A 23062-nucleotide genomic window follows, 5' to 3' on the forward strand; every position below is an offset into this window, starting at 1 on the left:
TTGTGTCCACCACACTTTCAGGCAGCACATTCAAGAACTTAACCACGCGCTGTGTGAAAAAGATTTTGTTCTGAATCACTTTTCTTTCTTTTGCCAATTACTTTAAATTACTCTCTTGTTCTTGATCCTTTCATGAGTAAGAATAGTTTCTTCCTATCTATCAAGACCCCTCATGGTTTTGAATACCACCATCAAATCTCCTCTCAGCCTTCTTTTCTCCAAGGAAAACGGTCCTAATTTCTTCCATCTATTTTCATAACTGAAGTTCCTCATCCCTGGAACCATTCTCGTGAATCTTTTCTGCATTCTCTCCAATGCCTTCACATCCTTCCTAAGTGCGACCCCCAGAACTGTCGCAACACTCCAGCTGAGGCCTAACTGTCTTACGCAATTCTTATGAGTCTTATACAAGTTCAACATAACCTCCTTGCTCTTATGCACCTTTCAATAACTTATGCACATATACACCCAGGATCCTAGTTCCTGCACCCCCTTTAGAATTGTACCCTTTATTTTATATTGTCTCTCCATTGTCATGCCCAGAAGATGTGAACGAAAAACTATTTTTTTTTCATTCATGGGATGTGAGGGTCGCTAGATAGGCCAGCATTTGTTGCCCATCCCTAATTGCCCTTGAAAAGGTGGTGGTGAGCTGCCTTCTTGAACTGCTGCAGTCCATGTGGTGTAGGTATATCTACAGTGCTGTTAGGGAGGGAGTTCTAGGATTTGGACTCAGCGACAGTGAAGGAACAGGGATACATTTCCAAGTCAGGATGGTGTGCAGCTTGGAGGGGAACTTGCAGGTGGTGGTGTTCCCATGTGTCTGCTGCCCTTGATAGAGGTCACAAGTTTGGAAGGTGCTATAGAAGGAGCCATGGTGAGTTGCTGCAGTGCATCTTGTGGTTGGCACACACTACTGCTGCTGTGTGTTGGTGGTGGAGGGAGTGAACGTTTAAAATGGTTGATTGTGTGCCAATCAAGCGGGCTGTTTTGTCCTGGATGGTGAGAAGCTTTTTGTTGCTGGAACTACACTTATACAGGCCAGTAGAGTATTCCGTCACACTCCTGACCTGTGCCTTGTAGAGGGTGGACCGATATGGGGAGTCAGGAGTTGAGTTACATGCCACAGGATTCATACGAACATACAAAATATGAGAAGAAGTAGTCCGTCAAGCCTGCTCCCCCATTCAATAAGATCATAGCTGACCTGTTTGTGTTACTAATTCCACATTCCCATCTACCCCCCAATAACCTTCAATTCCCTAGCCTGGCAAGAATCTATCAACCTCTGTCTTAAAAATATCCAATGACCCCACTTCCACCGTCTTCTGAGGCAGAGTTCCAAAGTCACATCCCCTTCTGAAAGAAAAGTTTTTTCCTCATCTCTGGCCTAAAAGTATGCCCCCTAATTTTAAAAGTGTCCCCTAGTTCTGGACTTGTCCACGAGAGGAAACATCATTTCCATGTCCATCTTGTCAAGAATGTTCAGGATCTTTATACTTCAATCAAGCCACCCCTCACTCTTCTAAATTCCAGTGGAAACAAGCCCAGTCTGCCTAACCTCTCCTCATAAGACAACCCACTCATTCCAGGTATCAATCTAGTAAGCCTCTCTGAACTGCCTCGAATGCATTAACACCCTTCCTTAAATAAGGAGACCAAAAATGCATACAGTTTTTGAGATATGGTCTCACCAATGCCCTGGGAAATTGAAGTATAACATCCTTACTTGTATGTTCAATTCTTTCATAATAAAGGATAGCATTCCATTAGCCTTCTTAGTTACTTCTTGTATCTGCATACTAACAGTTGTGAATCATGCATGAGAACACCTAGATCCCTCTGCACCTGTGACTGCACCTGCAGTCATTCTCCATTTAAGTAACACTCTGATTTTTGTTCTTCTTGCCAAAGTGAACAACTTCACATTTTCCCACATTTTTCTCCATCGGCCAGATTTTTGCCCACTCACTCAACCCATCTATATCTGTGCAACCTCCTTATGTCCTCTTCACAACATACTTTCCTACCTATCTCTGTGTCATCTGCAAATTTAGCTACCATGTGTTTGCTGCCCTCATCTAAGCCTCTGACCTGCTCTTATAGCCACTGTATTTATGTGGCTAGTCCAGTTTAATTTCTGGTCAATGGTAATCCACAGGATGTTGATAATGGGAGATTCAGCGATGGGTAATGCCATTGAATGTCAAGGGACAATGGGAAGATTCTCTCTTGTTGGAGGTGGCCATTACCCGGCACTTGTGTGGCGCAAATGTTACTTGCCACTTGTCAGCCCAGCCTGGATGTTATCCAGGTCTTGCTACATTTAAACATAAATTGCTTCAGTATCTGAGGAGTCGCAAATGGTGCTGAACATTGTGCAATTATCAGCAAACATCTCCACTTTTGACCTTATAATAGAAGGAAGGTCATTGATGAAGCAACTGAAGATGGTTGGGCTGCCGACACTACCCTGAGGAACTCCAGAAGTGATGTCCTGGAGCCGAGATGATTGACCTCCAACAAGAACAACCATCTTCCTTTGTGCTAGGTATGACTCCAACCCCCAAATTTCCATTGACTCCAGTTTTACTAGGGCTCCTTGATGCCACACTTGGTCAAACACTGCCTTGCAGTCAAGGGCAGTCACTCTCGCCCCACCTCTGGTGTTTAGCTGTTTTGTCCATGTTTGAACCTAGGCTATAATGAGGTCAGGAGCTGAGTGATCCTGGCAGAACCCAAACTGTGCTTCAGTGAGCAAATTATTTCAAAGCATGTGCTGCTTGATAGTACTGTTGATGACCCCTTCCATCACTTTACTGATGGCAGGGTTGGATTTGTCCTGCTTTTTGTGTGCAGGATACACCTGGGCAATTTCCCACATTGCCGTGTAGATGCCAATGTTGTAGCTATACAGGAACAACGTGGCTAGGGGCGCAGCAAACTCTGGAACACAAGTCACAGTACTATTGCCGCAATATTTTCAGGGTCCATAGCCTTTGCAGTATCCAGTGCCTTCAGCCATTTCTTAATATCATGTGGAGTGATTCGAATTGGTTGAAGACCGGCACCTGTGATGCTGGGAACCTCCGGAGGAGGCTGAGATGGATCATCCACTCGGCATTTCTGGCTGAAGATTGTTGCACATGCTTCAGCCTTATCTTTTGCACTGATGTGCTGGGCTCCTCCATCATTGAGGATGGGGATATTTGTGGAGCCTCCTCCTCCAGCGAATTGTTTAAGTGTTCATCAGCATTCATGACTGGATGTCGCAGGATTGCAGAGCTTAGATCTGATCCATTGGTTGTGGAATCACTTAGCTCTGTATATCGCATGCTGCTTATGCTGTTTGACATGCAAGTAGACCTGTGTTATAGCTTCACCAGTTTGACACCTCATTTTTATGTATGCCTGGTGCTGCTCCTGGCATGTCCTCCTGCATTCTTCATTGAACCAGGGTAGATCTGCATTGCGGTAATGGTAGAATTGGGGATATACCAGGCCATGAGGTTACAGATTATGGTTGAGTATAATTCTACTTCTGTGATGGCCCACAGCGTCTCATGGTTGTCCAGTCTTGAGTTGCTAGATTTGTTTGAAATCTATCCCATTCAGCACAGTGGTAGTGCCACTCAACACAATGGAGGGTATCCTCAATGTCAAGACTGGACTTCATCTCCAAAAGAAATGTGCGGTGGTCACTCCTACTGAAGCTGTCATGAACAGATGCATCTGCAGCAGCCAGGTTGGTGAGGATGAGTTCAAATATGTTTTTCCCTCTTGTTGGTTCCCTCACCACCTGCTGCAAGCCCAGTCTAGCAGCCATGTCCATTAGGACAAGACCAGCTCAGTAAGTAATGGTGCTACTGAGCCACTCGATGGACATTGAAGTCCCCCACCCAGAGTACATTCTGCAGCTTGCCACCCTCAGTACTTCCTCCAAGTGGTGTCCAACATGGAGGAGTACTAATTCATCAGCTGAGGAGAGATGGTATGTGTTAATCAGCAGGAGGTTTCCTTGCCCATGTTTGACCTGATGCCATGGGACCCAGAGTCGATGTTGGGGACCCCCAAGGTAACTCCCTCCCACCTGTATACTGCTGTGCCACCACCTCTGCTGGGTCTGTCCTGCCTGTGGGACAGGACATACCCAGGGATGGTGATGGTGGTGGTGTCTGTGACATTACCTGTAAAGTACGATTCCGTGAATATGACTGTGTTAGCCTGTTGCTTGACTAGTCTGTGGGACAGCTCTCCCAAGTTTAGCACTAGCCCCCCCATGTTAGTAAGGAGGACTTTGCAGGGTCGACAGGGCTGAGTTTGCTGTTGTCATTTCCAATGCCTAAGTCGATACTGAGCGGTCCGCCCGGTTTCATTCCTTATTGACTTCGTAGCAGTTTGATACAATTGAGTGGCTTGCTAGGCCATTTCAAAGGCCATTTAAGAGTCAACCACATTGCTGTGGATCTGGAGTCATATGTAGCCAGATGAGGTAAGGACCGCAGATTTCCTTCCCAGAAGGACATTAATGAACCAGATGTGTTTTGTGTCTACATTATTCCAGTTACTTTATAAAATTATATTTTTTAATTAGACAAATGCTTTACACTGACTGAGGCCTGACTAGCTATAGCTCCCGCAAAAGGAATTTCTAGCCTTCAGAAAATAGCAAGGATCTCATTATCTCTAAATAGGTACCAATGCTCCTGTGCCTGCAGAAATCAAATTCCAAGGAAATGCACAAAGCTCCTTTCTAAGACAGAGCTCTGGCCAGTGAAGATGATACATCTGCGAGGACTAAGGGGCCCTGAAACCACTGAAACCTTTTGATGGATGCAATATTAACCATCTCAAGAATCCAGACCAGGAACATACACCCTTTTCCCAAGCCAAGGGGAAGAAGTGGGAGTTATGTCACATGACCCCCCTGCCCCCACCAACAATGAAACATCAAACCAAAATTAAATTTTCAAAATCTGCTTGCATGGAAAGCACTTGACAGTCCTTTCACATCAATTTGTCTGTTGTGTTTCAGTAAGGAAAACAGCACTAAGAGAAGGGCTTTGTTTGGTCCACAAGCTGATGGAACCTGTAATATTGCCTTATGGAGCTGAATCCAGGCAGTCTGTCATCTCCCATCAACAAAGCAGCAGCAGAAACAGAGTTCTGTCCAGATTTATTTGCCCGGCCCTCATCTACACTGTTTTCTACTGGAACACCTGAACTGCTGTACCAGTGCCTATTGCAAGACTGATTCACTGTGTGTGCTGCTCCCATCATGGAAGTCAGCACTACTGGAAAAGTGGATCATCCTGCATCAGTTTCAGCCGGCTAACCTCTCTGAAGAAATAGACCATTTAAAAAATACACCACTGGACTCTTGATTCTGGACTCTGGACTCACATTAACAATAATACTTATTTTGTCTGTGGTCTTTGTCCTGTACCTCTTTCTTTCCCTTATCCCTCTTTTATTGTGTGAAAGTGCCGGGGGTTACATTGCGATCCCCCTTGTGTGTTTTTGAGTGTGTGTAAAATAATCTAACCCTCTTATTTTACCCTATCTCGAGTTTGCTGTGGGGTTATTAATAGAGGATTGGATCACTCCAGAAACTGAAGGGTTGGGGAAAATACGCCACAACATATAAAGGGGGAAATCAAAAATACTCTTCTCTTTACAGACGGGTGGTGAGAGGTGAAATCAAGGCTGTTTTAACTTAAACTCCTTCCCATCCGTAACAGAAATTGGGAGCTCAAGCCCTGGAAAAAAACAATTTGAATTTGACTAGAGCCCAAGTTAAGATATGAGTCAAATTTGATATAAAAGAGCCAATTGGAAGATAAGATGAAACAAATTTTAAAGCACAAATAGCTTGCCACAGTAAATTCCTTTTCCCTAACACTAAGAACATGGCAACATTTGATCCACATATGTTTGTTCAGCAAGGGAATTTAAATGGTGAAGTTTTGGCACTCTTAACACAGAGCAATTGAAAGCTGTAGCTAGGGAGGTACAGTTAAAATTGCCCAGCAAAATCAAAAGAAATGAACTGATCCAGTCATTGGTAGAATGTTTGCCTCTCACGTTACCAGTAGAGCAGTTAAATGAAGAGCTCAATCATGCCTCTGAAGCCCCCAGCCAATTTTGAGCTGGAAAAGCTTAAATTGCAGCTAGAATTTCAGGAGAGGGAAAGAGAGGCGGAAAGAGAAAGAGAAAGGGAAAAAGAAAGAGCAAGAGAGAGAAAGGGAAGCTTAGGAAAGAGAGAAGGAAAGAGAGAGAGCAAAGGAAAGGGAAAGAGAATTCCAGCTCTGAAAATTGGAAATGGAGCTAGCAGCTCAAAGGCAGAGAGAGGCCAGACAATTGGAAGCTGCAAGGGAAAATCTCTCTCTACCCTGTAGCACTTCTTATCCTCCTAACCCAGAACCACTTTCTGAGGCCTTCAAGTATGCAAGATTCCTTCCCAAATTTGACGAGAGTGATGGGGAGTTCATTATTTACCACCTTCAAGAAAATAACAGGCCCTCAGATATCTGGACATTTTTAATTCATGGACAGCTGTCCAGGAGAGCCCAAGAGGCCTACTCTATGCTGTCTGCTGATGTGTCTCTGAATTATGAGCAAACCAAGGCGGCCATCCAAAACACCTACGAGTTAGACCCAGAGGCATATCGCCAACAATTCCAGAATGCTTGTAAGAAGTCCACACAAACCTACATTGAGTTCAAACAGCCGCAACAAGTAGCATTCAACCCATGGATAAGATCCCTAAGAATCCCACTCATCTATGAGAGGTTGAGTGAGCTAGTACTGTTGGAGTAATTCAAAAATTGCCTTCCCTCCAACCTGCAAATACACCTAGAGGAGCAGAGGATCCTCACAGTTAGAGATGCAGCTGTCAAAGCGGACAGCTATGACCCCACCCATAAGCCTATAAACTCAGGCAGACCCTTTCCAAAACATACCCATGAGCATTGAAAAGATAAGCAGAGTAGCCCCTAGATAGGAAAGCCTCCCACTCAGAAAACCCAAAAAGGGTGCAAGAAGCCCCCTGTAGCCTGAAAGGAGAATTCCCAGAGACCAGTGTGTTCTCATTGCAACAAAATAGGCCATTCCATATCTGAATGTTGGAGATAGCGAGGCAAGCCAGTTGGTCTAGTAGGGCTTCATTTGAGTAGTCCCCCAAAGAACACCCCAATGGGTAGTGCAGCAGAACATGAAGGGTTGCTTGCGACTGAAGCTTATCTGTCAGAGGACATGGCACTATATGTGTCTGAGCCGGACAAACTCCCAGAGAGCTTCCGGAGTTTTATCCTTTCAGGCTTACCCACCATAATGCAGAATTGCAAGGTGACCAGACAAAGATGACCACCCTATGTAAAATGATCCATAACTCCCCACCATGTTACTGCATTGTAACCATATCTGCCCCTGCAGAAAGGCCATCTTCCTCTCATCCAGGCCAAAGTCCCTTTAAAGCACCCAACTCTCTTGACTGTCGGCCTAACCCCAGTGCCTGGGTCCAAACAGATGAGCGCACAGATTACTCAAGTGGTCAAGCAAAAGCTATGCTGGAAAAGAGCAACTCAGCCCTATGATCCCAGGGCCAGGCACCCATTGAGTGAGATGTCCAGGGTTCCCCTGCCGATCGCCCAGAGCAGCTTGACCATCACTCGACCCTGAGTGCTGACCATCCTGTCAAATCCCCAGACCCTTTTGAGGGTACTTAATCAGGGGGCTGGAATGCCTGGCCACTAACAGAGGAAGCCCAAACTGTAGCACCGAATAGACTTCCCCATGCAGGTGAATTTCAAGCCACCTAAATGTTTCCAAATCCCAGGACTGGACAATGTTCTTGTGGAGACGCTCCCGGGTTTAAACCATAAAATGAAAATGCAGCAGGGAACTGCCATTTCCCCTGCTGGCTATGTGTCTGATGTTCCAGCATGAATGAGAGAATGCCTGTATATTTCTTCACTTCCTATTCTTCCTTCCCTAAGACCACATTAAAAAATAGAATTCATTTTTTTTCTCCAACAGTGGAGGCATGTCATGCCCAAAAGGCATGAAGAAAAAAGAATATATGATCCTGATTACTTTATAAATTTATTTTTTTTAAATGGATAAAGGCTTTACACTGACTTAAGCCTGACTAGTTGCAGCTCGCACCAAAGCAAGTTCCAACCTTCAGAAAATGATCTCGCTAATGCCCCTGTGACTGCAGAAATCAAATTCCAAGGAAAGGCACAAAGACCCTTTTCATTTCTAAGGCAGGGCTCTGGCTAATGGAGATGGCAGCCGGTGACTAGTGGAGTTCCGCAGGGGTCAGTGTTGGGACTACAACTTTTCACTTTATACATTGGTGATCTAGATGAAGGAACTGAGGGCATCCTGGCTAAGTTTGCAGATGATACAAAGATAGGTGGAGGGACAGGTAGTATTGAGGAGACGGGGAGGCTGCAGAAAGATTTGGACAGGTTAGGAGAATGGGCAAAGAAGTGGCAGATGGAATACAACATGGGGAGTGTGAGGTCATGCACTTTGGTAGGAAGAATAGAGGCATAGACTATTTTCTAAATAGGGAGAGAATTCACAAGTCTGGAGTGCAAAGGGACTTGGGAGTCCTAGTCCAGGATTCTCTTAAGGTTAACTTTTAGGTTGACGCGGTAGTTAGGAAGGCAAATGCAATGTTGGCATTTATTTCGAGAGGACTAGAATATAAAAGCAGGGATGTGCTGCTGAGGCTTTATAAGGCTCTGGTCAGACCACATTTAGAATATTGTGAGCAATTTTGGGCCCTGTATCTCAGGAAGGATGTGCTGGCCCTGGAGAGGGTCCAGAGGAGGTTCACGAGAATGATCCCAGGAATGAAAGGCTTAACATATGAGGAACATTTGAGGACTCTGGGTCTATACTCGATGGAGCTAAGAAGGATCAGGGGTGGTCTGATTGAAACTTACAGAATACTGAAAGGCCTGGGGACGTGGGGAAGATGTTTCCATTAGTAGGAGAGACTAGGACCCAAGGGCATAGCCTCAGAGTAAAGGGAAGACCTTTTAGAACAGAGACGAGGAGAAACTTCTTTAGCCAGAGAGTGGTGAATCTATGTAATTTAATGCCACAGAAGGCTGTGGAGGCCAGGTCATTGAGTGTATTTAAGACCGAGATAGATTGATTGATTGGTAAGGGGATCAAAGGTTACAGGCAGACGGCGGGAGAATGAGGTTGAGAAACTTATCAGCCATGATTGAATGGCGGAGAAGACTCGATGGGCCAAATGGCCTGATTTCTGCTCCTATGTCTTATGGTCTAAAACACCTTTATCTCTACGGACGGGTGGAGAGAGACGAAATCAGGGCTGTTAACTTAAATCCCCTTCCTGTCCATAACAAGGGCAGCAAACAAAAGGAAACACCACCACCTGCAAGATCCCCTCCAAGCTGCTAACCATCCTGACTTGGAACTATATTGCTGTTTCTTCACTGTCGAAGGGTCAAAATCCTGGAACTCCCTTCTTAACAGCACTATAGGTGTACCTACAGCTCATGGACTGCAGCAGTAAAGAAGGTGGCTCACGACTCCTTCTCAAGGGCAATTAGGAATGGGCAATAAATGCTGGCCTAGTCAGCGACACACACATCCCATTAAAGAATGGGAAAGAAAGAACCAAAAGGAAGAGGCAATACCAGATTTTGGTGGTTAGGAATACGGCATACTTCTCAATGCTTGCAGCCCAAGAGGGCACCAGTGAAGACATGGCCCGAAAAGCCAAGCAGAGTGTATCCCCGCTCTGGCCGCAGGAGGTTCATCAGTCTCACCACTCCAGCTTGGGAGGCGGTGGCAGAGGTGGTTAGTGCCAATGCTGCACACAGGATGTTGGCCATCCAGTGCAGAAAATGGATGATTGATCTCATCCCTGCCGCCAGGGTAAGTCAATCATCTCATCACTCTAAACTCACGGACTCACAAGGCCATCTCACACTCACTGGCATCTCACTCACTGCTAGTTCAAGGGACGTCACCACTCTTTCTCTCACACACACCCTCACATCTCCATCTGGCTGCATCTCCTCTGGAGACTGCATCCTCAGCCCTCATATCTTGAGGCCACTTGCACGATCAACTTGTGCCACCATACACACCCCTTCCACAGTACAGCCATCGCCCTGCAGCCTCTTCCTTTGCCTGAGGCCATTTCTCCCCCTTCCCCAAGCAAGCCTTTGCCCTGCCATTGAAAAGCCACCCAGGCCTTATAGCTGGCCTAGTAGGTAGAGACCTGCCTGTGAGCCCCCCTAAAAGTGATGTGGTGCTGCCTGTGAAACCTGGCACTTAAATCTGCAAGTGTTGCCCAAAGATAGGTAGGTGAACAAACCTCGAAGTTCCGAGCGAAGTGCAGCTCACCAGGTGCACGTTACTTAAGTACAGTTGTGAAACATGTCAGCGTGCTGTGCCCGGATGATCCAACGTGGGGGGGGTGATAAGCAGTGCTTATAATGAGATGCACATGTATTAAACTGACGTTCACGATGTCCGGTGGTAGAAAAGGCAGCCTGCCATTGACGGGCAGAGTGGAAGATCGCAAACTGTTTTCACATCGGCATAAAACAATTTTTGGCCATATTGTCCGTTGATGACCGCAATGACCCCCGACACCAATGGGAGCAGAACATTCCAACCTTAGGTTGATGCAGACCTGCTGTCACTTCATTTATCTTGCAATCCATCACCAAGAGCCCAGGTTCACAGCGTGTAGGGACAAAGCTGAGGAGCTGACCAAACACAAGGAGCCCATTGAAGAAGCAAGCTGTGGATGACATCTGCCATGGTAGCAAGAAATGCATGGATGACTAACCAGAGTAAGCGTGACATTGATTTATTGGTACGACTGTAACTGTTGACCAGAGAAGATTGAGGACCTGATGGAGACTCCAGATGCCTCACCTTGCCTCTACTGTGTAGAACTCATGGACAAGGTGATGGAATGCAGTTCAGTGTATCGATTTGGTATTCACTGACTGATCTGTGGGATCTAGCTCTCCATGAGTTTTGCCAGCCTCTCGCTGAAGGAAGCCATGCACATCACATGCCTGAGACATGGCAGCACTCATAGGATGGATGGACTCCTCCAGTGTCCCTGCATGGGTACGTCATCAGCCTTGGGCTCATCATGGGCTTGGCCTCCCCAGTACTCTGACTGTCAGTGATCGTGGCTGTCAGAGCCTCCATCAGGTTTGTCTGTGATATGGTCACCAGCTTGTGACCCTGAATCTAATTGTGAGCGCATACCCAATAATATGAGAATATCTGCACTAGTGGAAGATGCAGGGGAATGATGCGACTGTGCACCTTCTGAAATCCCTCCTCCACCTGAGAGATGGACTGATGGTTCCTGGTCTCTATGGCTCCATGTTCTTTGGGAATACCAAGACCTGCATGAGAGAACTAAACATTTAGGTGTTAAGGGTTTCACACCTCCTTACCTCAACCATGCCTGATTTGGAGTTCCATATGTCCAGTGGTCGACACATGAGCACCATGCCTCATATGTCGCCCAGATGCACCCTTGCATCCCTGCACTCATGCACTTACTCTCTTGAATTGACACTCTTGTTTCACCATCAGCATTCATGCGGCTGACCTGCGATCCAGCCTGTTCCAGGGCCACAGCCTCTGTCAGGGTCACTGCCTCTGTCAGGGTCAGAGCACAAATGTCTGGGACGCCTCCACCAGTTAACATAGGCCTGTTTCTCCTGCAAGCAGAAGAATGAACACTGTTAGTTTTTATACTAAGTCTAGCACAACACTTAAGCAGGTGGCAGCCTTTTGACCCATGATGAGAGCCCATGAATGCCTCCTCCATAACATCCGCTCATAAGGGACGTGGTGGGGGTCAGCAAACACATATGGCTGGCTGGCGCAGGGACGTCGCCGTGCATTTGAAAGTATAAGCTTCTACCACAACACCTTGTCACCGCCTGGGTGCTAACTCCCTCCCCATCTAATGCACCATCCTGTGTAGCCACATGCAAGCCCCTGCAAGGACCCACCCTGGCGGAGCAAAGGAGGTCATTGACCCATTTACAGCACTGCATGCAGGTTTGAGGGGTGACCCCCCCCCCCCCCCCCCCACCTGCTTCTGACCTCTTCTGCAATCTCCATCCAGGCTTGCTTGGTCAGGTGCGCAATTCCTTCTTTCCATTCTTTGGGAAGAGGACCTCCAGCCTTGGCATTGCAGCCTGGAGGAGAACCTGCAGTCCAGAGCAACAAGTCAGCACTGCATGCAGGGCTGGCAACCCTTTGAAAATGTCAGCAGCACCTGCTGTTCAGTCAGGTGACAACAAGGTCATCGCCTTGTTGTCAACTCTGCTCAGGAATTGGACAGGCCCTGCATCTCCAAGCCACTAATGGTCGGCTGCTGTGTGTGATCCTGGTCGGCTGGTTGCATGTTGCTCGTGTGGAAGCTGCACCATACCAACCTAATAAAATTCACCCCACTTTGTGCAGTGCTCAGCCAGAGCCTGAAAACAGGTCGGATGGTTTCAACCCAATTAAGTCATATTTTCTTCTACAAAAACATTTTCAGGCTCACTGTTTCATAACTTCCAAGCTTGTGTCCATTCTACTTTTTTGAATATCTTAGCGCTTCCCATCAAGTAGACTTCCATAAAGACACTTTCTGAATCAGTGTTAATATTTCCTCAAGTGCATAAGATTAAGGAGTCCTTAAAATAGTGAAAGGATTCAATAGGCTGAATACAGAGAAATATTTCCTCTGGTGGGGGAATCAAGAACGAGGGAGCATGATCTTAAAATTAGAGCTAGGCCATTTAAGAGTGAAATTAGAAAGCACTTTTTTTTAACATAAAGAGTTATTGAAATTTCATTCTTGCTCTCAAAAGCTGAGAATTCTGGGAGAATTAGAGCTTCAAGACTCAGCTTGAAAAATTTTTTATTAGGTATGGAAACATGGAGCTGAGGTATAACGAGGTAATGCACTAGCATATAGAAGTAAAAAAGGTGAATAAGGTGCTTAGAGTGAGTGTGCTGGGCAGTACTAAAGAAGGAAGTATTTCCTTATTAGATAGGAGCAGACTAAGAAGGGCTATGGGAAATGCAAAGACAGGATTACAATGCAAATATATACACACAGAAATTAAGTTTGGTGAGCTAGAAGCACAAATATCTATGTAAGGGATATGATGTTGTGGTGATAATGGAAACGTAACATAAAAATGGTGAAAATTAGGCACTTAATATACAAGGATATAAAGTGTTCAGAAAAGGAGAAGGAAAAAGGGAGGTGGGGTGGAAGTACTGGTTAGGAAAGGCATTGTGGCGTTGGAAACACGGAATGTCCTTGAGGGGTCAAGAACAGAATCCATTTGGTTAAAGTTAAGAAGCAAGAAGGGAATCTGTAGGGATATAGCAAAGATGTGTAAGAACTAAAGAATGGTGATATTGGGGGGATCTTAATTACCCAAATATCGATTGCAGTGATGTTAGAGTAAAGGGTAAGGAGAGGGAGGAATTTCTAAAATGTGTTTGGGAGAATTTCTCAATATGTTCTCGGCCCGACTAGAAAATACGCATTGCTGGATCGATTGCTGGGAAATGAGGTGGGCCAAGTGCACCTAGCAGCTGTGGGGAAACACTTGGATAGGATTGATCATCATATCATAAGATCTAGATAAGTAATGGAGATAAGCAAGAAATTATATAAAGCTAAATGTATAGATTTGAAGAGGACTTTAAATTTTGATGTGATGAGAAGGGACCTTGCCAGGGTAAAGTGGAACCAAAGACTGACAGGAAGAACTGTAATGGAACAATGGGTGATCTTTAAGGGGGAAATGCTTCAGGTACAAGCTAGATACATTCAACAAGGTTGAACGGTAAGGGAAACAATAACAGGGCTCCTTGGAGAACAAGCGAGAGAGAGATTTTGATGAAACAAAAAAGGAGGGTGTATGATGCATGTCAGGTGAATTCTTCAATTGAGAACCGGGTCATATAGAATAGGTTGAGAGGAAAGGTGAAGAGGAAAGTAAGACTGGCAAGGAACAAATATGAAAACAGAATGGTGGGTCAACATAAAAGGGAACGCAAAAATCATCATCTGGTATGTAAGCGGGTAGTAAGAAGTGGAGTGGGCCCTAATAAGGGCAATGAAGATGATATATGCTTAGAGGTACAGGACAAAACTAGAATACTTAATGAGTAAAAACAAAAACAAAAAACTGCGGATGCTGGAAATCCAAAACAAAAACAGAATTACCTGGAAAAACTCAGCAGGTCTGGCAGCATCGGCGGAGAAGAAAAGAGTTGACATTTCGAGTCCTCATGACCCTTCAACAGAACTAGGTGAATCCAAGGAAGGGGTGAAATATAAGCTGGTTTAGGGTGCGTGTGCGTGTGTGTGTGTGTGTGTGTGTGTGTGTTGGGGGGGGGGGGGGGGGGGGGGGGGGTGGTGGGTGGCGGGGGGTGGTTGAGTGGGGGGAGAGAAGTGGAGGAGGGTGGTGTGGTTGTAGGGACAAGTAAGCAGTGATAGAAGCAGATCATCAAAAGATGTCACAGACAACAGAACAAAAGAACACATAGGTGTTAAAGTTGGTGATATTATCTAAACAAATGCGCTAATTAAGAATGGATGGTAGGGCACTCAAGGTATAGCTCTAGTGGGGGTGGGGGGAGCATAAAGGATTTAAAAGTATTTTAAAATAATGGAACTAGGTGGGAAAAGAAAAATCTATATAATTTATTGGAAAAAACAAAAGCAACGGGGAAGAAACAGAAAGGGGGTGAGGATGGAGGAGGGAGTTCAAGACCTAAAGTTGTTGAATTCAATATTCAGTCCGGAAGGCTGTAAAGTGCCTAGTCAGAAGATGAGGTGTTGTTCCTCCAGTTTGCGTTGGGCTTCACTGGGGCAATGCAGCAAGCCAAGGGCAGACATGTGGGCAAGAGAGCAGGGTGGAGTGTTAAAATGGCAAGCGACAGGGAGGTTTGGGTCATTCTTGCAGACAGACCGCAGGTGTTCTACAAAGCGGTCGCCCAGTTTACGTTTGGTCTCTCCAATGTAGAGGAGACCACATTGGGAGCAACGAATACAGTAGACTAAGTTGGGGGAAATGCAAGTGAAATACTGCTTCACTTGAAAGGAGTGTTTGGGCCCTTGGACGGTGAGGAGAGAGGAAGTGAAGGGGCAGGTGTTACATCTTTTGCGTGGGCACGGGGTGGTGCCATAGGTGGGGTTTACTAAGGAAGATAAATCTGACAAAATATCTAGAATTGGAGATAGTAGAAGGAATGGATAGGGTGAAAATTGAGACGGGGAGACCTTGGAAAAGCTGGTTATATTTAGGGTGGATAAGTCATCTGGTCCAGTTGGCTTGTATTCCAGGTTGCTGAAGGAAGTGGGCGTGGAGATAGTGGTAGAGCTTACCATAATTTTTAAAACTTCCCTAGGTACAGGGGAGTTGCCAGAGGTTTGGAGAGTGGCAAATGTGGTATCCTTATTCAAGAAAGCAGGTAAGGACAGTTCTGGCAGCATCAGGCCACTTCGTTTAACATCAATAGTGGGTAAGGTTTTAGAAACAATAATTGTGAAAACAAATCAACAGGCACATGGAAAGATTTGAGTTAATTAAGGATAACCAGCACTGATTTGGAAAAGGCAGATGTGCTTAACTAATCTAATTGAATTTTTTGATGAAGTAACAGAGAAGCTTGATGAAGGGAATGTGGTCAATATTGTGTATATGGATTTTAAGAAAGCATTCAACAAAGTACCACATAAAAGGCTGGTTAACAAAATTGAGGTTAATGAAATAGAAGGGTCAGTGTCCAATTGGATAAAAAAATTGGCTCAAGGACAGAAAACAGCGAATCATAGTTGGTAAATGGTTATTTTTTGGATTGGATTGTGGTAGACAATGGTATTCCACAAGATCCGTGTTAGGACCACTCTTTTTTTGTGATGTATATAAATGGCTTGGATCCTGGGCTACCGAGTAGAATTTCAAAATTTACTGATTTTACCAAACTTGGAGGAGTGCCAAATGGTGAAGTCTATACAAAACACCTGCAACATGACATAGGCTAGCATAATGGGCAGGCAAGTGGCAGATGGAATTTAATATAGAAAAGTATGAGGTGATTCATTTATGCAGAAGAGATAAGGAAAGCCAATATAGTCTTATGGTGATGGGGATCTCACCAGCCAACTGGAGAGCCCATGAGAGTCCCTCATCGCTTCCTTTGGGGGAAAGCCTGCCAGCAGTGGGCATGCCCCAGGATTAAGGGTCCTAGGAGCAGTATTCTCACCAGCCCCCCCACCCCCCAACCAACCAAGAGCTGTCAGCCAATCAGAAGTCAGAGTTCTGCATTGTAGGCAGCACCAGTGGGAGATGTGGAAGCCACCAGTGATGCATCAACCAGAGGCCCAGGATCAGCGAGAGACCCCAGGCCACAGGTGAGTGAGTGTGGGAAGAGGGTCGCGGGAGAGATGCGGGATGGGAAGATCAGTGACAAGGACAGGGGAGTGGTTCTCAGAAGACCCCCACCCCTCCTTTCTGATGTGGGCCCCTTGATCGGGCACTGAGTGCATTTGACAGGGTTTACTTTTCATGCTTTCTGTGTGGCGACTGAATACCAGCGATAGCAGGATAAGCTCTTTATTGGCCTCAATTGGCAGTGGGGCAGCAAGGCTTCGCACAAGCTTCCTGCCCCAGACTTAATTGGGTCAGAGGTAGGAAGGCAGTGGGATCCTCACCTGGCACCCTCCCATCCGATTAAATGCCACTCCACCTCCAAACTTTCCTCGGGAGAGCATTAAATTCTGTCCAATGGCACAGTTCTAAACAGAGTGCAGAAACAGAGGGACCTGGGAGTGCATGTGAATCGAAGTTTGAAGATGGCAGGATATATGGAGAGAATAGTGTGCAAAGCATATGGGATCTTGGACTTCATAAATTGAGGCATTGAGCACTAAAGCTGGGACATTTCGCTGAACCTTTATAAAGCTCTGAATAGGCCGCAGCTGGTGTATGGCATCCATTTATGATCACCACACTTTAGGAAGGATTGATGGGTCCTTGAGAACGTGCAGGAGAAATTTCCAGAATGGTCCCAAGAATGGGGGATTTTAAGAAGGTTAGGTTGGAAGGGTTGTTCTCCTTGGAGCAAAAGAGATTGAGGGGAGGTGTAATAGAAGTCTACAATGTTATGACTGGTTTGGATAAGGTAGACAAGGGAAAACACTGTTCACTAACTGATATCACAAGGACTAGGGGGCACAGGTTAAGGTTTTGGGCAAAAGCTCCAGAGGGAATATGAGGAAGAAATTTTTTATGCAGTGAGTGATCTGGAATTTGATGCCCATGAGGGTGGGAAGTGGAAACAGTCAATGATTTCAAATGGAAATGAGATAGGCACTTGACCTGCTAGGCTAGGGGGAATTGAACAGGGGAATGGGACTCACTGGATTGCTCTGCGGAGAACTGGCATGTAGTCGATGAGCTGAATGGCCACCTTCTGTCCAGTAAATGGCTCTATGCCTCTAAATCAGCCATGATCTAATTGAACAAAAGAACAGAGTTGAGAGGCTGAATGGTCCGCTGCTGTTCCTAATGAATTATAAGTTTTAAAAGACTGATGGTGCTGCTGATAGCAATCCATATTCACTTAATTATGTGCTTGGCATGAGTGGAAGCCCATCACAGTATTTGACAATTTCCAAACCAAGCGTTTATCCAACATAAGTTCACATATATTCCCACAGGAATATGCTTCAGTTTCCAAAGCCTGCTTATAAAGAGAAACTTAGTGACCCCCAAATTTGTAGAGGTATTACTGGAGCTTAAGCAGTTACACCCATACTGCGTACTAGCTCAGTGCACAGGAAAACTGTTTATCCAGGAAACATCATCCTAATTATTTTAAGACATCAGTTCATAAGGTTTTTGGAGCAGGAAAGATTGGGAAGGCACTGGCCCCAGTTATAGATTTTGCCATTTCAGGTACCACCACCATCAGTGAGCCAAACTGGTAAATCAACAGTATCCTAAAATACTGTAAGCCTGCAGGGTTGATGTATCAGCTTACGGAATCGGCCACAGAGAATCAACTCTGTTCTAATTTCCAATTGTCATCTCAGAGTCTGCCAAACCCCCAAAGTTTCCCTGATTACTTTATCTCTCTGAACCATCCACCCTCCAACTGCACCCCACACACAGCCCAAACCCATGAAGGTAGTTAGCTGTTAGACAACTGACTAACATGAATTTGAACTCTCACTTGGCAATCACCAGGCACCAGAAGTTCCTTCTGAATAGCGTAGTGCACAATGCAACTCATTACAAAATTTGTAAGCACATTCCATCAAGCACCTGACCTTGACTTGCTCACACACCATACCCAATCAAGCTATGGTTCTGCCAGTCAGAGCTTCAGCAGCAAAACCTAAGACAAAAAAAGGATGTGTTCACATATCCAGCTTAGGCTTATTTTGTCATCAATTGCTCATAGAGGTCAACATCTCCTTTTGGATACTGAGCAATAAATTGATGTAGATTGGAACTCTCGCAATCGTTTCAGTTTTTTTCTCACAAACCAACATCATGGTTTGGTCTTAAACCAACTCACTGACATGTATAAAATTTATCTGTTACTTCAGATTACTTTGAGTCTTTCTATGTCATCTGTACAAGATGATTTTGATCCTTTTTTCCTTCCTTTAAAATCTAAACAAGCATTAAATGTGTTTAAAAATCAAACTTACTCACAACTTCAGTTTATTTAACATTAAAACTATTACCCACCAATTCTTCATGCAGAGTGAATAGATGCTATTTGCACAAGTCTAAGGAAATATACCTTGTTATTCTAAACCCTTTTACAACTCAAAGTGCATGGTCTGAACCAATCTGTCTACCTAAAGTAAGTTGAATTTGACCAAGCCAAACTCATGAAAAGAGAGTTCATACATGTATAACTCTTGGGACAAATGCAGTGTTCAACATATGTCCGGTATTTTAGATTTTTAAAAATTCTCTTCTCTCGATGTTGGTATGAGTGCAGATGTGTGGGTTATTTTCAGTTGATTAAATGTACTTCATTAAGTGCTTACATCATAAAAGTGTCAACAGTTGGCAATCAGTTCAACAAGAAATCTCTTGATCTAGATTAGGACATCAGGAAACATTTAACAACAATTAATGCTCCAAAAGACAGAGGCAAAGCGATATTAGAATTATAAATGGGTATTAATACCGCATTTCACCAAGAAAAATTCCCCGTATAACTATTTGGCGATGTTAACTGTCTTATAAACAAGCTTCAAGACTAATTTGCTTTGGAGCTTGCTTCATTGTAAGACCATGTACTTGCTGTAACGTTAATGACTTTTACTGTGTTGATCCTAATGGTATTTCCATAGAGTTGGGTTTAAAAGCAGGTTTCAAAACAGTACTTTTAACTTTCTGTGAACTTATCTGTAAATAGTACTGCTTATAAAGACAACGTTGAATGCAATGTAATTCTATATTAATTTTATCGTAGCTTCAAGAAATTTTTAGAAAGAAAAATGAGAAACGAGGGAGAAGGGGTGATGATGAGGAGAAGTCTGCACAGGTGGTGAGCACATGTTACTCTCCTGTTTTTGATTTGTGAGGAAGGTGGCAATTTAAAAAGAATATCAACACCAGCTTAACCTTAATAGTATCACTTTCGCAATGTCAATTACTGTAACTTCAAAAACCTTGCTGTTAAGTGATAATTTGCATTTCAGATATAAATCATATTTAACAGATCAAGGTTCCAGAATAAAAGGGGAAAATACTAATATTAGACCTAGGGGTCCAATTCTGTTCTGCCTGCCTGGTGTAACCTGAGAATGTCCTTGTATGACTGACTGTATGTTCTAATTGCTTTGTCTTTTCTTTCCCTTTCCTTTTCTCAATTTCTGACTACAATCTGTAATTTGACACTGCACCATATGGCATGTAAGAATCTGCAACTTTTTGGTTATCAATATGCTCCTCACAGTGTATGTATTGTTCTTTAATTATATCTAGAATATTAAATTATGCAGGATGCATTATAGTAACATCAGAATATAATGTATAACTTGATTAGCAACATACAATACTCCAGATCTATCTTTTAGTTTCAAAGTATTTGAATTCTACTTAATACAATTTTCACTCTTCTGCTTCTATAGAAAATAAGTTATAAATAAGCTCTGATAAACATGGTGGATTAAATTCTGTCTTTAAAAGATTATTCTGAACTGAATTGCAGGATTGGTGAACTATAATAACTTTTCTTATAATTCACTTAAAAAATGTCATAACACTTGTATACCTTTTTAAGATTATGATTGGATCTAATAACGATGTAATACTGGTTAATAGTAAACTTCCAGTAAATTTCATTATACGTGTATGCATGCAAGATGAAAGTACATGTGTATTATAAAACTGTTTTGATTATATACTGGGGAGGGGAAGAACTACTTCAAGTAAAAATGGGGAAATCCCATTGCCTGAGGTAAGCAATCTGAACCAAATATTTCATTTGCATGTTCATCATACTGAGCAGGTGGGAAATGTAAGTTCAACAAAGAAATAAAATGATCATTATTAGGTCTCCATCAATTTTCAAACATCTCATCGCATTTGGTGGCCATGTAACATTTCATGTGCTTATTTACAATGTGGGTGCCAGAGACCAATTATCCACTCTGAGTCTAACTCTGCAAACAGACAAATCTCCGATCCAGACACTCTTAACAGTGATGAGCCAACTATACCATCAAACTCTTTGGCTAGTTTCTTATTTCCTGGACTCTTTCACAATGGGTCATGTCTGTGCACAACTGTCTTTGCCACAGTAAGTATCAGGTCGCCCTAATTTCACTCACCTCCTCACCTGGCCTTCTCCATTATCTGGATCTTTTTTCTTGTCATTTGTACTCCATTCCACTTCCAGCTCTTTACATCCCCATTCCTTGTCAGCCCCACTGAGAGCCTCTGCTTCATTCCAGCCACAGGCGCACTTGTCGCACTATGTGCTATACATGTTGCAGTAGGTTCTAGACTTGCCCATAACCTGTGCATTAGTGATAGGAAGACCGGCAGCCAATGGGAGTAGTACATGGCAGCCCAGGGAGTCCTAGCAGCCTGTGTACAAAATCCAGGCAACTCAGTTCTTGTCTTTTCATGGGATGTGGCTGCACTGGCTAGGCCAGCATTTAATGCCCATCCCTAATTGCCCTTGAGAAAGTGGTGGTGAGCTCTCATCTTGAACTGCTACAGTCCAATGGTGTGGGTACACTCACAGTGTTGTTAGGAAGAAAGTTCCAGAATTTTGACCCTGCGACAGTAAAGGAATGGTGAAGTAGTTCCAAGTCAGAATGGCATGTGGCTTGCAGGGGACCTTGTAGGTGGTGGTATTCCCATGCTTCTGCTGCCCTCATCCTTTTAGTTGGGTAGAGTTGCAGGTTTGAAAGGTGCTGTCATAGGAGCCTTGGTAAATTGTTGCAGTGCATTTTGGAGATGGTACACATTGCTGCTACTGTGCGTCAGTGGTGGAGGGAGTGAATGTTTGTGGAAGTGGTGCCAATCAAGTGGGTTGTTTTGTCCTGGATGGTGTCAGTCTTCTCGAGTGTTATTGGAGCTTCACTCATCCAGGCAAGTGGAGAGTATTCCATCACACTCCTGGCTTGTGCCTCATAGATGGTGGACAGGCTTTGGGGAGTCAGGAGATGAGTTACGCACAGCAGAATTCCCAGCCTCTGATATGCTCTTGCAGCCACAGTATTAAATGGCTAGTCCAGTTCAGTTTCTGGTCAGTGGCAACCCCCCCCAGGATGTTGATAGTGGGGGATTCAGTGATGGTAATGCCTTTGAATGTCAAGGGGAGATGGTTAGATTCTCTGGTTGGAGATGGTCATTGTTTGGCACTTGTGGCACAAATGTTACTTGCCACTTATCAGCCCAAGCCTGAATGTTGTCCAGATCTTGCTGCATATGGACATGGACTGCTTCAGTATCTGAGGAGTTGCAAATGGTGCTGAACATTGTGCAGTCATCAGCAAACATCCCCATTTCTGACCTTATGATGGAGGGAAAGTCATTGATGAAGCAACCGCAGATGGTTGGACCTAGGACGCTCTCCTGAGGAACGCCTGCGATCTAAGAATCAGATGATTGACCTCCAGTAACCACAACCATCATCTTTGTTCTTGGTATGACTCCACCCATTTGAGCTTGGATTACTTCTGATTTGCCCTGTTTACATTTTATGGGCTTGGAAATCTGAAAACCCGACCTTGGAGCTATTGTCTCACTGATGAAAAATCCGAACACATTAACCTTAAGCTGGAGATCCCGGAGTTATGTAAATTACTGAGAATCATGATTTATAATTTGTAGCCTGTGATGCTCTTTTGTATATATCTAAGCGCTGCAAAATGCTTGGAGACTCTTTACTTAGAGCCCAGTGCCTACTTCCTTCCGGTTTGAGCTCCAATTTCTTCACTTCTTTATAGTTATAGACAGTGTTGTCCTCACTCCCTTCAGGCCTGAACCCTCTAATTTCTTACCTATGCTGTATTACACTAGCTCTTCGAAAGGCCAATACCAATTTGTGCCACTCTTGAATATCCAGCAGTATGTGGATCACAACCCAGACTTCCTTCTCGGACAAGATCAAATGCGATAAATTTCTACATCTAGCTTCTATCTGAAGAAAATAAATGAATGGGAGACATACAGAGAAAAAGCATATATGAGCAGAGTAAGATAATATCGAAGGAGGGAGGCAGAAAATCATAGAGTGAAAGACAGAGAACCACAGAGGAAAGGGCAGTGAAGCAGGATAGAGGATATAGGGAAGAAGAAACTTGCAGAAATAGAGAAAAACAGGGACGACTCAAAACCAAAACAGAGAAAGAAGGACCAACTAGAAAGGCAAATTTAGGACAGAGAAATGGAAAGGATGAATGAACTTGGCCATAAGACAAGCAGAGACAAATAAATACAGGAACAGAAAATTAATGCAATGGGAA

The 23062-nt window shown here is 44.2% G+C and overlaps 1 protein-coding gene across 3 annotated transcripts in view; it reads left to right on the forward strand.

Annotated features, from left to right (window-relative positions):
- Positions 1–23062, forward strand: part of micu3a (mitochondrial calcium uptake family, member 3a) — a 168502-nt gene that overhangs the window by 83257 nt on the left and 62183 nt on the right. For all 3 annotated transcript variants that reach the window (XM_041190688.1, XM_041190850.1, XM_041190769.1), the window contains one exon: positions 19552–19626. In XM_041190688.1, the coding sequence (XP_041046622.1) occupies positions 19552–19626 (75 nt within the window). The remainder of the gene's footprint in view (positions 1–19551; positions 19627–23062) is intronic.

Source organism: Carcharodon carcharias, chromosome 1 (genome assembly GCF_017639515.1).
Source record: "Carcharodon carcharias isolate sCarCar2 chromosome 1, sCarCar2.pri, whole genome shotgun sequence".
NCBI lineage: Eukaryota > Metazoa > Chordata > Chondrichthyes > Lamniformes > Lamnidae > Carcharodon > Carcharodon carcharias.